The sequence below is a fragment of the Pyxicephalus adspersus genome, chromosome 4 (genome assembly GCF_032062135.1).
Source record: "Pyxicephalus adspersus chromosome 4, UCB_Pads_2.0, whole genome shotgun sequence".
NCBI classification, from domain to species: domain Eukaryota; kingdom Metazoa; phylum Chordata; class Amphibia; order Anura; family Pyxicephalidae; genus Pyxicephalus; species Pyxicephalus adspersus.
In genome coordinates, this window is record NC_092861.1 from 2612099 (window position 1) to 2629142 (window position 17044).

At 41.3% G+C, this 17044-nt stretch overlaps 1 protein-coding gene across 1 annotated transcript in view; it reads right to left on the reverse strand.

The window, feature by feature from the left end:
• The window catches only part of KIF13B (kinesin family member 13B), a 119475-nt gene that overhangs the window by 17781 nt on the left and 84650 nt on the right, over positions 1 to 17044 (reverse strand). The window contains exons 29-34 of the mRNA XM_072407229.1: positions 16483 to 16607; positions 15519 to 15695; positions 14866 to 14958; positions 13748 to 13900; positions 6504 to 6578; positions 3785 to 3838 (exon numbers count right to left, since the gene is read on the reverse strand). Of these exons, the coding sequence (XP_072263330.1) occupies positions 3785 to 3838; positions 6504 to 6578; positions 13748 to 13900; positions 14866 to 14958; positions 15519 to 15695; positions 16483 to 16607 (677 nt within the window). The remainder of the gene's footprint in view (positions 1 to 3784; positions 3839 to 6503; positions 6579 to 13747; positions 13901 to 14865; positions 14959 to 15518; positions 15696 to 16482; positions 16608 to 17044) is intronic.

Consider the following 17044-nt stretch of genomic DNA (forward strand, 5'->3'; position numbering starts at 1 on the left):
AGCCAGCAATGTATTTTTAGGCTGCGCATTGTTAAATCAGGCACCCCGCTGTGCGGATACACATAATGTGCCTTTGTTGGCATAGAAAACAAAATGTGTTTTTGTTGGAGATGCTAAAACAGTGTCACCTTTGACAACATAATAACTGTATGAGAAAGTTGTGGGAAAAAGTTTGGGTACCCTGCTAAGTGAAAAGACTCTTTGTGTTGATATTCTACGGGGCAAAAAAAAGCAAACATAACATCCCCACAAAACTGTTATTGCAATGTTTTTTTTAACATTTATTAGTTTATCGACTTCTTGGAATTTAGCACAAATCAGATAAAGGTTCTTTCATAGGTTTTAAAAATGAAGGAAGGATTACATTTCTATTACATTTGTGCATTGGACGCTCAAATAGTTATAGGCTGAACGAGTAGTGATAAAGCTTAAACACAAGACCTCACTGACCTCTATAGCTGCAGACATCACGGATCAATTCAGCCCTAGAAAAGAAACTTTAACTTGTTTGGCAACCTATTGCACCCCGCCAAGACCCCGCCAATGAACTAATCCTGAGCTACGACACTTCCTGTTTGCACGTGTGACATTGCTGTGCTTTCCAGCAAATATGAGAGCCTGAAATCCCACCAGAATTTACTTTAGCCTATAGCAAGAGTGTATTTTTACAGGAATTCGTTCAGTGCCGGCAATCACAGAGGAAGGTAGGATGTGTCAGGTATACTGGCAACAAACGCTAAGTTTTGACAGCTCAAAGGTTTTTACTGCAGTAGGGGCATCCCGAGTCCCTTTCTGCAATACAAACCTGCCTGGTCACAAATTGTAAAGTATATGAAAAAAACATTGAATGTCTGTTGCATGGCCACAGGTTTTCAATAAGAGATCCTTTAAGTGTATATATAGCAGCCAAATATCTATGATCTGAATTAGTATGGGCCCCATAAAAGTCTAAGCAAGCTGGAAATACTGTAGAGGCATCAAGTTTGAAGCCAACAGACTGACTCGCTAAATAATGTATAACACAGTTATAGTTTGGTCATTTTTGCATCAAGCGGAACAGGAAATACTGTGTGGGTGGAAGAAAAATGGCATGGTAGGTATGAACAAATATCTATAAAATTACAATGCAGTGATCCAGAGCAATTGTGGTAAACAGTGGTTCTTAACCAGGGTTCCTCCAGAGTTTGGTTAGGGGTTCCTCGAGCAATGAGCAGTCAGACTAAGTAACACCAATGATCTTTTTGGCTATCTGTAAGGGTGGGAGCCTTCCCAATGGCGAGCAATGTAGGAGACATTCTTCCTAATGACCCCACATTATTGTAATCTAAGCTGTGGATATAGTAATTCCCTAGTACCCGAGAATGATTTCATGGGTTCCGCTATGGTAAAAAAAAATCTAAAATGTCTTTGCACAAAGTAGCATTTGCAGTACTTTTCGCTGGAGATACCGGAATTCTTGAAGTCCATTAGCAGCGCTGTCCACAGACTTCGGGCCATTTAGCAGTTATAATTCTTAGGTGCTCAGAAACTTTTGATCATTCATTTTATAATGTCATATTTAAACAAAAGTCTAGCATAAATGTCATTTGCACAACAGCATTTCCAAGGTCATCTGCAGCCATAATAGTGGTGGACTGCAGCACAAATCCGCTGCCTTTAAATATCACAAGGAATGAAACATCAAACAACCTTGATGAAATGATTTATATTATTCACAGCTGAAAACATTTCTGCCCACATTTCCTGCAGACCTTTCACCCCCCCTATACTGAACACTGGAGGCTCATGGAGGGCCCCATCTAGTGGCCAAGGGTAAGAAGGACAGTGAAGACCGTACGACCCAACGGAGAGAGCTGCAGACAGCCTGCAGCAGACTATTTGAATGATTGACTACCTGTCTTCAGCGCCGCAATGATAAATGATTTCATAGTGAGATAAATTCCGCCTTTCCTGTAACAGTATCGACGAAGGAACTTCAGTAGAGGGTCGGGAAAGACAAAATGCGAGCATTTCTTCTGAAGAGCTTGATTTTTTTCCCTTTCTGTGCCAATCTGTTCATTGATTTTTGGAACAAACTCTGAATCTGCACAATTATTAAAGGGTTAGTCCATCCGACACGGACAATACAGTACTGGATAGATGACAGCAAAATAATCCCATCAGAAATGGAGCTCACTCTGCTATTAGTTGGTCTCAATATTCCTGTTCCTAATTGTATATACATATATAATATTTGTGATGACCAGGCAAACAAATAAAGGGAGAAAGTGTATATAGGGGAGCTGTTTTACTTGTATTGTGTCTATTCAGGTGTGAATACTTACACAGTCCTTGATGGGAAGAAATAAAGGACAAGCAAAATAACAACGGTGGTGTAAGGGGCATTTATGAACATTGAACTAATAACCAGCACCCCATACACCCCTATTATTGGCTTTACCTCTGAAGCATTCTTGGTAGTGAAGTAGTCCACTCCACTGCCACTCACAGTTTGGATGCTGTGCAGTGTCCCACTGTCACTACTAAGCTGCTCATTGTTCTCCTTGCTGGAGAGAAAGCTGTACCTGACAACCTTAAGTGCAAGGATCTCCCTGTTTCCGTTCTGCAAATCTGTGATTCTTTCACCTTTCCTGCTGATAATCCACCTCCAGCCATTATGGGGGCAGCTCTGACATGTGCAACCAAAGCCTTACCAAGAAGGCCTCCAATGAGGTACAAGGCATGGTAAGTCAGTAATGAGGTAAAGAACGGCTTCAGAGAGACCATGAGCAGCACTGGTGACTAGTCCTTTACCCCCTGCTGTTTTTGTTTTCTTTCAGATAAGCCATCTAGACAGAAATATGAACCCCCAACTACAGAACAAATGTTAATAAAGAAAGTTAAGATTCTAATGGATGGGTTTCTATTTTGAAGAATGTTGGGATGACACTCCAGGATTTCCAGGCTCATGGGTAATGATGCCACTGTATTCCAACCAACATTTGTCAAGGGAGATGCTGATTGTCCAAGAACATGATGAGAAGTATAAAAGTTTGTGAAAGCCCAGTTCTAGATACAACATTATAGAACAAGGTAAATGTGGCCAATAGTCCGTAGCTATACCATTATTATTACTAATAAACAAGATTTATATAGCGCCAACATATTACACAGCGCTGTAAATTAAATAGGGGTTGCAAATGACAGACAGATACAGAGGACACAGGAGGAGGAGAAGACCCTGCCCAAAGAGCTTACAATCTAAGAGGTGGGGGAAGTATCACACAATAGGAGGGGGATATGGAATGGTGGGAAGTAGTGATGGTTTAGGAGACAGAAGATGGGTAGTTAAGGTTAAAGCGTTGGGTTTTGAGGGCTCTTTGAAATATGCAAAAAGTAGGAACAAGCCGAATAGGATGAGGAAGACTATTCCAGAGAGTCGGGGCAGCTCTAGAAAAGTCTTGGAGCCGTGCGTGTGATGAGGTTATGAGTGAGGAAGTCATTAGTAGGTCATTTGAGGAGCAAAGAGACTGGCTAGGGGGGTATTTTTCTATAAGGGCAGAAAGGTAAGTGGGACAAGAACTGTGGAGGGATTTGGGTATCAGGTTGGTGGTACAAGAACTGTGGAGGGATTTGAAGGCAAAGCAGAGGAAGTGATTCAGATACATGAAAACCGTACAATGATGGAAATGAGAGTCACATGCATGCACATACCACGGTGACATTTGTTTCATTTTCCCTGTTTACAGAGAGTTGCTCAGCACAATACAGGTCTAGAAAGAAATTAATTTCTCCAAACTCTTACCCGGTTATTGGCCAGGCTCTGATGACCTCCCAGGTCCTGTCGGCTGCCTGATAGCTAGAAGGAGAAAATGTAAAAGTCACTAAATATCATTTAAGGATGGATTTCCAGCACTGAATTCTGCAGACACACAACCTTTGGCACTCAAAGCAACACTTTCCTGTTACAAAGACTTCATTTACACCTAACCTGGGAGACCTATAAAAGCATGTCAGGAGTTCTATGATTGCCAGACTTGTATACACTTTGAAGGAAACCTGTCACAGGTAGTAAAGTCACAGTTTTTCCTCCAAAAATGAGGCTGTCACCTTGTCATCTTGTGTTCAATGCATTCTGATCATGAAAGCTGCGAAAACACATATTATCCAAATACAAGAGCCATATGGATGCTTACTTGAAACTAGGTATATTGTATATTGTTTCCATATTTGGGCAAAACTTAGGTAATGAAACATTACCTCCGAGCAGTAGTCTTCTAATATCATTATTACACAGTATTTATATAGCGCCGACATATTAACACTGTATAAGGTCCAATATATATGTCACTAGCTGTCCCTCAAAGGAGCTCACAATGTCCATACCATGGTCATATATCACTACCACAGTCTAAGGTCAATTTGCAATTTGGGGGAAGTCAACTAACCTAACTGCATGTTTTTGGGATGTGGGAGGAAACCGGAGTATCCAGGGGAAACCCACACAAACACAGGGAGAACCTGCAAACTCCATGCAGATAGTGTCCTGGCCGAGATTCCAACCTGGGACCCAGCGCTGCAAAGGCCAGAGTGCTAACCACTAAGCCACCATGCCGCCCTGTCTGGTGTGCACCCTTTTCTATTGCAAAGTGACTGGTCTTGTCTCCTCCCCCTATGGTCCTCTGCAGGGAGCCTTTGGTGAAGCTGATGGGCGCTCCCTGCACCGGCTACATGCAGCAACACCAATTTTGCAAGATGGGTTCGCAACAGCAAACATAGCCTGTGGCATCCTAACGTTTGACCTAATCCCTCACAATGGGCCTTGATTTCTTAAAGCCCTCCAAGACTGGTGAAGATAGACTATCATGGGAGAACCTGGGTGATCCAGATCCAACAATCATTTTCTATTAGTTGGCAAAATGTTTTCAATCCATTCCAAGTTTCTTGGATCACCCACATTCTCCTATAATAGTCTATAATCTCCAGTCTTGGGAAGCTTTAAAAAATTAGGATTAAATTTATAATCGCGGTAGCTATTAACCAATAAATATAAATGAAAGTTTTTGATCCTAGAGTTTACTGTTAAGTCTGAATTTGAATGTTTGGAGCAGGGCTGATTCAATGTCCTGCAATAAACATATCACAAGGACAGCCGGTTGCTCAGCATTTTCTTAGGAGTGCCAGCAGTGATCAAAGAGAAATGAACATATGCTTCAGAAACTTTCTTCAATTGTCTTCTAACGCAGGAGCTCACACTCGATCCACCGACACCCCCTGCACTTCCCATTCCTCCAATGATGGCGTAGAGATGTTTTTTTTATTAGAGTAGAACCATATGTCATTCTTTCACAGGGGCCAGCTTTGAAGAGAAATGCATTCCAAACCGAAGTGTCTTTCCTGGGATAGTAACTTGATGCTTCCAGGGATTTCCATACTTCATAAAGATCTAATGATACGCCACAAACAGGGCCCACAGAACCTTCAGCCATATCATTGGAAACATTTTACATAAAAAGTTTCATGCTGCCCGAGTGGCTTCCATTAAATGTAGAAAATTAAAAGCGTCGGTTAGTTTGTGATATGATAATGAGTGCATTGAATAGAATTATTCCATCTCTGCCACTGCAAATGTCAGTGATGGATACAATATGAGGACAAGGACTATATGAGCCATAGTCTACAAAGACACACAAAAAGATTGGCCTGTTCAGGACAATGTGGTTTGCAGCCAGCTCCGTTATAAACATCATCCAACATGTTTACATTTTTGTTTTTTTAATCTTTTCATTATAGAAAGCTGTAATGTACTGTGTGTGTTTTGACATCCTTTTCCTATGGCTAGAGTTATGTTTTATTAGCAGTTTGTTATACAGGTTTGTAAGGCATCTAGGATACCCTCAGCTCCTCCATATCCAATAATCAACGTTGGGCACCTAATACCCAGTGGCTCCTCCATCAGTTGTCCTTTTTTGGACCATTTTTGGTATGTGCTACCCACGAAATACTGAGATCCCTCACAAGACTGGACTTGTGCAGATTGCAGTTAATCTGCTTGCACATTACCTTCAACAACTGCTGCCCAAAATATTCCATCCCATAGGGTCCATTGTAACTAAATTATCAATGTTATGTTATTCTCTGTAGCAGCCAACAATAAAAATGATGATAATACATGTTGTAACACAGTGATGAGTATACCTGTGTTACTAGGAAAAGTGCTAGATGAGACAGTGATTTCTCAGGTATTACTAAAGAGATGAAACCAGCAGCCAGTGGTGTTGGCATTCATTATCGTTTTACCTTTTCTATAGTAAAAAAATTATTGTGGTGTTTATAATATATATCTTTTTCTATGCAGGGAACCCCTAAATATCTGGAATGGTTGATGATGGTTGCAAGTTTCATTTAGAGCTCCTGGACTGGACTACAGGAATTTTGGAATTATAAGAAGAAAATAAAAGAAGAAAAAAAGAATTATACATTTAAAAACCCCACAATAACAACAATAGATAGATTCTACTTACTCTGTGGACATTCGGTGAACTTAAACTCCTTCGATGTAGCTTCCCTTTGCCTAATTGCTCTTTCACTGCCACCTCCTGGAAGGGTAAACAGACAAAATTAAAGATAGAAATAAGGTCAGATGCCTTATAAAATACAATAGGATCACATCAGCATATTTCAGTCAAAGTTTGGTATAACACTAAAGCTACGTACACACGTCCAATAGTTCTTGGCCGATATCGGCTGAGAATCTGGCGCATGTACAGCGCCCATCGCCCGAACGACCGTCCTGGCAGATCCACGGACGATAAACGATCCTAATGCAAGAGAAGGGGGAGAGTGCACAGCAGGGTGCCACTACGTCGTTCTCCCCGTCCCCTCTGTATACAGCAGAATGGCGATGTATGTACAGCACTCCTTGATGCATCGTGCAATCCTTAGTCATTGGAAAGGATAGTGAAAGATCCTTTCCAATGACTATAATTGCACGTGTGTATGCAACTTAAACTAAAAAGCATGAAATTTAATGGGTTTTACCAAGTTTTTGCAGGAACTCACTAAAGCTTTGCACACACAAAAGATAATTGACACCCATAACAATCAATTTTGATTGTCTTGTTAAAAATTGTATGTACTGGAGTACATTTGATCACTGAACAACCACCACTAAAGGGGAAGATGCAGCAGAATATCTCCTGCACATGTGGAGTGTTCCCCTCGGAAACCAATACAAAAAAATTGTTTCCAGTGGCAGAAATCAGACAGGTGTACATAAGTTTAGCATTTATTATCTGCAAAGCTTTGCCTAATCATCTACCAGCAATTTGCTTGCACCTCCAGCCAGTATACCTAATATGATATGTTTATAATACTATATAAATAGGGACTAGGGATAAGATACTATATAAATACAGTCCCTAAATAGAGACTGAGGGAACATTGGCAAAGTTTTGATAACATGGAAGGTCATGGTGAGGGTCTGGGGTTCTGTCAAGGTCTGTGTATACTGTATTCCAGGGTATGGGCAAGCTATGAGGGAGATGTGACCTATGCCCCTTCCTTCCATGTAACAGCACTATGGCTTGGCATTTGACGGCTTAGGCACCAAGTGTTGTCACACGGGGCAGAGAAAGGAGACCTGGTTTTTGTATTTGCTTCCCACAGTGTCCCAAGCATCAGATGATTGACAGGAAGAGGTGTAAGGCGAAAAAATCAATTTCTTTGCCCTGCAATGCCAATACCTCAACATACGGGTTAGATGTAGGGGAACCATCAGATTCAAGCTTGAGATTTAGGCGATAGGTTAACTTGTGTTACATTATGGATATTCTACACATGAAGATGGCACCATTATGGGGTCTTTACATTTATTTAGATCGCATAATACCTGGAAAGAAAAATAATAAATCTTGTTTTTGTGAGCTCCAGTGTAGTTGTTTTAATGAAGGGGTATGTAGAAGTGTCTACCATAAGAAGGTAAATGGTGCACGCCTGATCTTTAGATTTGTATGAGCTTGTTAGGTATCACGTGAGAGCAGCACGGTGGCTCAGTGGTTAGCACACCGGCTTTTGCAGCACTGGGTCTCAGATTGGAATCTCGGCCAGGACTCTATCTGCATGGAGTTTGCAGGTTCCCCCCATGTTTGTGTGGGTTTCCTCTGAATACTCCGGTTTCCTCCCACATTCCAAAAACAAGCAGTTAGGGTAACTGGCTTTCCACTAAAAATTGCCCTTAGACTGTGGTAATGACATATGACCATGGTAGGAACATTAGATTGTGAGCTCCTCTGCGGGACAGCTAGTGACATGGTTATGGACTTTGTACAGCGCTGTCTAATATGTTGGCGCTCTATAAATACGGTGTGGTAATAATAATCACATTCCAAAACCACAGCCAGTATTTTATGGATGGTCTTGCTTACGGATCTAACAACCTTTACAATTCTGGAAGAGCCTTTCACAAGATTTGGGAGGCTATCTATGGGAATTCATGGCTGTTAGGTAGGTTGTGATAATGGATAAGACGACCTGACTTGCAATAGGCATTGCAAATTGTCCCAAAGGTGGGCTAAGAAGAGTAAAGATGTAAGTTATTGTCAGGAATATGTACAGGCAACCTGAGGTTTTCCACATCACACTCCTCAAACCATGTCAATATGGAGCTGGCTTTGTCCACAGGGGCACAATCATGGTGAAACAGAAAAGAGCCTTTACCCAACTGGTGGCGCCAAGTTGGTATGGATGTTGTAGTGTTAGCAGTACTCTTCACTGGAAACACATAAGGTAATAATTTGTAAGGGATAATTTGTATTATATTGTATTATTTGGGATGTCCACCCATTTCTCTCCATATAGTAAGTGTGATTGCTCTGGTATAGGACAGAGCAATGGCCATCATAGATTGCTCATTGGTAATCCTTGGCACATTTAGCAAATAGGAAATAGCGAACACTATTTAAACAGCTTGCTTTAAATTTCTCTATTAGGATCCCATTGTTTTTTGGAGTCCAGTCATCAGCTCATTGCGAGTCACGGACCGGGCCACGTGTCTGCAATTAGTTGAGAATCGGGCCACATGTTAATGGCTGCTCAGTTGTCAGGCAGGCCGGAGATGAGACAAGTATCATTGTGATCTCGGCAGGACGCCAGCTCTGACTCAAGCCTGGATGTAAAATGTTGCTTCCTGNTGCAGGTTAAAAGGAGGAAATGCCCTTTATGTGGATATAAAAAGTAATGAATACATTTTCACAGCAGGTGAGGGGGAGAGAAGCTGGGATCCTGGGCTTTGGCTGCAAAGCGATATTATAAAACTGCTTACGTTTCAGGCACCTCACAAGATCCAATAAAAAGGACTGGGTTTTTCTAGACTGGTTTATTTTAACATTTAAACCTAAATAAGCAATGTTTGACTAGGTAAAGGTCATCTTATGTTAAAACTGACATTTCGGATGTGCATGGTCACTGGCAAGATGAATCTTTGGTGAATGGCAATTTCAATCTTTAGGGTGGTAGAGCCAAGTGCAAACAATATACACTTCAAATTAAAGTGCATTCAATGCATGCTTAAATGGAAAGGTGCATATCTAGCAATTATGCATAGAAGGGGCAGGCTGATGGCTCAGTGGTTAGCAATCCGGCCTTTGAAGGTGTCAGGTTGGAATCTCGGCCAGGACACTATTTGCATGGAGTTTGCAGGTTCCCTGTGTTTGGCGTGGGTTTCCTCCGGGTACTCCGGTTTTCTCCCACATACCAAAAACATGCAGTTAGGTTAATTGGCTTCCCCCCAGAATTACCCTTAGACTGTGGTAAAGACATATTGCTATGGTAGGGACATTAGATTGTGAGCTCCTTTGACAGAGAGCTAGTGACATGACTATGGACTTTGTACAGCGCTGCGTAATATGTCAGCAAAAGACAGAAACTGTGTAGTAATAATAATAAAGGGTGCCAAGAACTACAAATCTATCTGCAAAGACATAGGGACAGGTGAGTATCGCAGGGTTTGGCTTTAAGGATCATTTGCAAATTACTCAATTAATCCATTTGCAGCAATGCAGGTTTAGGTTTTCAATGGATGAACAGCATTGTCGCTTTGTCACAGAAAGAGGACACAAATCATAAGTGTTACCTGTCAGACTGCACCTTATAGAAATCCCCGTCCCCTGCACATTATAGAAAAGTTCACACAAAGCATCTAATATGATCTTTAGAGCTTTATTATGTTCATATCTACATGGAAGATCGAGGTTTGTAAAATGTCAGCATCTAGTACAATGTACAACACAGATACCCAACATTTGTTGTCACATTTAATAGGGGACAAACATATGTTACTTTGTATACACAGTGATTATATATATATATATATATATATATATAGAAATGTAATCGTCACATAGTATTGAAAAAGAAAAATGTGCAAACATACAGGTTATTTTGTAGAAAGTCGTTTTAGATGTTTCAAACCAGACTTCGAGCAATGAAAAGGAAAGGGTTGAGCAAAACAGAATGTTGCAGTCTTCTATTATTTCTTTATTTGCCCCCTAAAGTTCCCTAAACTGATATCTGGGGTTAGGGGCTGTGTCATCTGATGACTTAGTATGAGGTAGTTATAGCAGAGACACGATGGACATAAAGAACTGGAACAGCTATGGAGTGAATTATGTCCTTTGAAATCCCGGATTTATTTATTGTAAACATATGAATGCTTGCAAGGATTTATCCTTCAATGTGGACATACTCACCAATAAATGAGAGCAATGCTGAACCCAGAATTTTTTTTAGGATGGGTGAGAAGAAGCTGTAGGTGGTGGCAAACCCAAAAACTGCGGGGTGGTTACTGAAACTTGCCGGGTGGTGCACCCAGCTAAAAGAGGCCGGGGGAGAACACTGGAGAGTTATAAACACCAAAATACGTGTGCATGACGTGTCCAAATATAATTAATCACAACAGTTTAGTTTTGGTTATTTAGGACACCTTAATACAGTAAATAACATTCATGAAATGTATAAGGAGCAATGGCAATGTTAGAAGAAAATAATCAAAGTGCGTTCCCTATGATTAAACTATGAAATTACATTAAATTTATGTAAATGAATGGACGGAGCAACGGGTTTAGGAAGACAAACATAAAAAAAAAAGTTTATGTCTATCATTAGCAACAACAACTTATAGCAATATCCTAACTCTACAAATAGGGAGATTATTGCAGGTTAGCATCAGTATTATAGGTCATTACAGTACAGGAATTCTTTTTAAAAATAGAAAAATGAAGGAGAAAGTCCGATTGCATCCTACAGGTCTTTACTGATCAGCTTCACCTTCAATCTTCAGCTTTCAAGCCCCCCATAAATGATAACTTTGTCTATTTTATATAAACCGGTTTGCCTTTTTTCACAGAAAATACTTTGGAAAAAAGTCTATGGAGACTCCAGGAAATTCACACAGCAAATCCAAAATTTGCTGCCGATTGATGCCTGCACACCTACTAATAATGACCCACGTCAGGATCCATTGATTGATGAGATCAAATATCTTTTTTGTTCAGAGTTCCGGAAAAAGGTTCTGTAGCAAAAGATCAATTCTGCTCAAGCCGTCCAGTGCGATCGAACAGACGAATTCTTCAGTCAGGAGTTCTTTGTATTCGGCATTTGAGCACCGAACTGCTCAATCATTGCTCAGAAACAGGTCGGCTTGCTCTGACCAATAAGCTTTGTACTCGTCAATGGCTCGTAGGGGGCTGCTGCTGCGTGGTGCCAAAAGGGAGTTCAATTGCGGGATCTTTAAATCGTCCCAGCTTTGCTGGAACAATACGGATGGAGCGGACGCCCTTCTGTTCAGTTCCCATTTGACAGGGGGTAAGTCATAGTGCTGTTTTGAGCTACGTCTGGGCTGTGTCTTCTCTTTCAAGGCCCCAGACTTGCCTTCATCCAAGCGACATGGATAGCGATATCCTCTGCCTATAGGGCAGAACGCCTGCAGGAGAGGTGGAGTGAAAAGCGTTAAAGAGATCCTCCAGAATACTGTTAAGCTTTTCCCACAAACTCACAGAGGAATGCAGGTGGATTATGGCCTTCAGCTCATTAACTACAATGGAAAAAAAGAAGGGCTGTCTGAAGGTTGAACCTTTATCTGTGACCATGCTGAATTGGGCAACTGAATAAGTGTCTAGGTCAGCAAAGGCCCTAAAATCCAAATTGTGTCAGCATTGGTTGTTTTCAGACAAGGACTATGACTGCAGGAAGCCCTCAGGTTGAAGTTAATGAGCTGTAAGTCATTTTAATGTGCCCTCTGTAGGTGGAACAAGTTTAACCCTTTCCTGGAGAACCCCTATAACTTTTCCTGACACCCTAATGTATATATAAGAAAAAAAACGATAAAAGAGAAACAGACTATTCTGGTAACGATTAAAAGATAGATCTGAGGCAGAATCCTACAACACATTCCTGGGGTGTTGGGCGGACGAGTACCAACGCAAAATTTTATTGGCATAAGGGGAAAATGTTTGACAGAAGAACTTTTGGGCTTGGGTCCAACACTTTGAGACTCCGCAGAAGCATTTCTTTTTCAGCTTTATACATGTGCATGAAATATGTGTACCCCGACGTGTGAACCAGTGAAGACAAACAGCTGTGAGCTATGGAGTGCTGTTATTAAAATAAACATACCAAGCTTTGCGTACGGCAGGAAAGTTGGTGCAATGATGTGTGTGCTTTAATAAAGAGTTCACATTTGGAAATAGTCCTAAATCTGACTATGAGGCAAAAAGCTAAATATGCAGATACAATTGCACCTAGGATTGCGGTTTTACCTACCAAGGGATTTGTATTTTTGTCCATTCATTTCTCAGATTTGCATTGCCATCCAACACAGCTCTGTTTCTTTAATAATTGCTGGGTGAGCGAAACTGCTAAGATACTATTGAAAGGGGGAAGCTTGGTGAGATAAAATGCTTATTGCTGCTGGGTTGGGGGGAACAGAACAAGCTGAGCTCCGAACAGTAAACTGCAACTAGTTCCTTCTGTAAAACTTTGAGGGTGAATTGTTTCACAGTATCTGCAAGCTACAGAGTTCATTGAGGGCTTCTTTGCAAGCAAACTGCTTGTATAGTTTGCAGACAAGTTCTACATTTACCTGGCTGACAGTTCATGGCTGGAGTGCACACTTTAGGAAAGGACTAACTGTATGCCTAATGTTACGTATACAAGTTAGGTGATTCTCGTCCGATTATCGCTTCAGGGTACACGAGTCATATTCTCGTCCGACGTCACTCATGGATCCATCCTGGCAAATGCATGAATGATCATAATACAAGTGAAGGGGAGAGAAAGCGCAATGGGGGGTGCTGCTTGCTCGTTCTCCCCCCAGCCCTCTCTATAGAGAACAGCGCTGTATGTACATAGCTCGTTCTTGCATCTTTTAGTCTTTTGTTATTGGAAAGGATCGGGAAAGATCCTTTCCAACGACAAAAACCCAACGTGTCTACATAGCCTAACTCCTTATCGTGGTATAGTCGGGATAGCAATGAAAAAGAATGGTTTGTTAGCACTTGTAACATCACAGGAAGCATACGCAGCCAGCATTATAAAGTGTGTGAGAACTGGGTAGGCATGGGCTTGGTAAAGCTATCAGAGAAGGCAAGTATGTCAAATTATTCTTACACTGGGACCCTTTATGATTAATTCAATAGGACCCTGTAATGACATTGCATTATTATAAACTGGCAAATGTATAGATAGCTGAATAAGAAATACAAAAACTGACCTGACGCAGTCGATCCAGGGTGAGAATGTTCTCTACAGCCAGGACACTCCGCAGATACTTCTCAATGTACGCTTCAGAATCCGCAGAACCGGGAGCTTCTGCATTTGCTGCCAAGCGTGCCAGGGCTTCTCTGTCTTCCGAACTTTGAGAGTCCTTAGGGTAAATAACAACATTACATGAAAATCCAGACTGGGGGCAATACCATTATCAACTCCATGTATTTTAAGGCTCTGTTAAGGTAGGGCACACATATGTCATGCACTATTGAACTATGAAAATCCTATAACTGTTTGAGGTGTAAAAAAAAACCTAATATTGCAAAAGAAAATAGATTGACAAAAAAAAAAAAAGAGAGAAAGGTGGAAGGAGAGAGCAAGCGAGCGAAGAAAGAAAGGTGGAAGGAAAGAACAAGCGAGCAAAGAGAGAAAGGTGGAAGGAGAGAGCAAGCGAGAGAAAGGTGGAAGGACAGAACGAGTGAAGAGAGAGGTGGAAGGAGAATGCAAGCGAGTGAAGAGAAAGGTGGAAGGAGAGAGCAAGCGAGCGAAAAGAGAAAGGTGAAAGGAGAGAGCGAGCGAAGAGAGAAAGGTAGAACAAGAAAGCGGGCAAAGAGAGAAGTGAGAAAAAGTGCACAAAAGGGTGAAGGGAGAAAAGCAGAGAGAGGGAGAGAAGAGAGAAAAGAGAAAAAAAACGATGAGAGAAAGAAAAGTAGAGTGAGAGATTGAGAACACAAAAAGAAGAAAAGAGAGCAGAGCGTACAGAGAGTACAGCATAAAGAAAAAAAAATTAAATATATAAACTGGCAGACTTGTGTTACCCCTCTGCAGCACCTTCCAACACATTCTCATACACAGAGGCAACCAGATGAAGCAATACATTAATACCGGTAAAAATTTTGGATTTTCTGGAATAGACTTTGGTCCTAACTGTATTCAGCAAGAGCCAATAGAATTTGTGTGACTAATGCAGGTCTTTCAGAGGATTTTGGTGGCAAAACCAGTTGGTTGGTCTGCAAAATACTTCATAGGACAGATACAATATAACTAATGCCTAGGCAAATGTCACATGATTTGAAAGCTAGTTGGGGAAAAAAAAATCTTCAAGCACAATTCATTTCTTACCTCTGGAATGTTGGAAACTATTTCGACAGTAACTCCGCAGCTTGTAATATTGCTCCTGTGAGACATTCTTCTTAGTAAATTCTGAGCAAAACCCTACAAAAAGAAAGAAGTGTAAAATAAAACTATACCATGAAACTGCAGTAATAAAAAAGGAAATGGTAACGTAGGTATGTCAGGTCACACCAGCAAGTTGTTTCCCAGCAATGAGTGATTGACAGGCAATTTTTAACAAGAAATGTGAAGTTAGAAAGAATCACTCGTGAATCAATGTTACAAAATCTTAACCTTAGTTTACCAAGAATACCTAATATAATTAAAGCATGTTTTTTGTATAATGTTTTTTTTTAAATAGTATATTATTAGAAAAAACGTAGTACAGATTCTTGTTATGTAACAATGATAGTACTACACATAAGAACATCATCTGCAAAGCTTTTAGTGTCAGTAAAACCATTATCCAGAGTGTCATCAATGGTTGTGACCAGAAAATGGTTGTCTGTGACAATTGGGACTGGAAGCCAATTACCATGTAAAGCATCAAGTTGGCTTTTTATATTTGAGCATGGCATTTTCCCCCTTGCATTGATACTCATAAGGATAATTAAATTCCCGCTGAGACGACTGGTGAAAATGACTGCCGATTTATCTCTCACCTGACGGCTGTAGACATTGACACAGATGCGCTTGCGTAGAACCAGTTGCATCTCAGCAGGGTGACTGAGCTGTACCGTCACTCGGACAATGAGGTAAACTCTCTCATCCGCAGAGGAACCTTTACTAAGCTGCGGGCAGTTGTGGACGGTGCAGTCCCAGGACGCTTCCACTTTTACCTGAAGGAACAAAGTCACATTATCAACAACATGGTGGAGGAGTGATAGGATCAGGTTCTGGTTATGTATCCTTTTCCCGGGATCTGATATCATTTGTCCGCTCTTAATTTGCAAAACTGCTTACTGAACTGGCGCTCCCGAGGATCACAGACTGGTATATCCATTAGGAAAGTCCGTTACTCATTAGGGGGTGCTCTGGTGAAGTTCTGGTGCATGAGCTAACTCTATGCGTCTCCCTTTTTACAGATCACATGCCCACCTACAAGGTATACTCTTGTAGGGAATCTATTGCCTGGACTGTCCTACCCGTTGGACTTTGTTACAAAAAACATCATCAACTATACAACAGGACTATTAGAATGTGACTAACTACTATATGCTGTACCGGCATTATGCTGATCTACATACACCGATGACATTTACATCTTAAGCTGCGCACACACGTCAAATTTTTCTCGCTCGATAATCGGCATCGGCCAGATATCGGGCGAGAATCTGGCGTGTGTATCGCCCAGGTAGTTCATCGTCCATGGATCCGTCCTGGCGGATCCACGGACGATGAACGATGAGCGATCATAATGCAAGGGAAGGGGGAGAGCGTGCAGCAGGGTGCCGCTCCGTCGCTCTCCCCCTCCCCTCTCCATAGAGCAGAACGGTGCTGTATGTACAGCACTCGTTCATGCATCTTGCGGTTCTTATCGTTGGAAAGGACCGTGAAAGATCCTTTCAAACGACAAGAATTGCACGTGTGTACGCGGCTTTAGAAAAAAACTATTCAGATACAAACCTCAGTTTCGTGTTGCTTGACTAACTGCAGATCAAAGAATTCATCTTCTTCTTCACTGGTGAGTGTGGCGTCCCACCCGGCTGCCTCTGGTTCATCCAGATTATCCTGTGAGCTAAAGTCATCCCCTGCAAAAACAAAAAGTAAAATTAAGATCAAACTAGCGGCTCCACAAAGTAATGCACATGCAAAGCTGAACATAACATGACAGTGGTGTAAAAATAGGACATCAACCTCAGTATAAAAAAAAATAAAACAAAACGGATAATCACTGTTCTTGTACCTCTAGCGGTCTTGTATGTATAATCTGTCTTCATATATATCCCACGTGATATCAGGGTTTTCTTAGGATGACTTATTTAGGACTATTTCTTATTTCTAAGGCTGGGTACACACATTGGACTTTTGTCATTGGAAATGAACTTTCACGATCCTCTCCAACAACAAAAGACTGAAAGTTGCATGAACGAGAACTGTACATAAAGCACCGTTCAGCTCTATGGAGAGGAGAGGGGTGAGAATGAAGGAGCGGCACCCCATTCAGCTCTCACCCCTTCACTTGTAT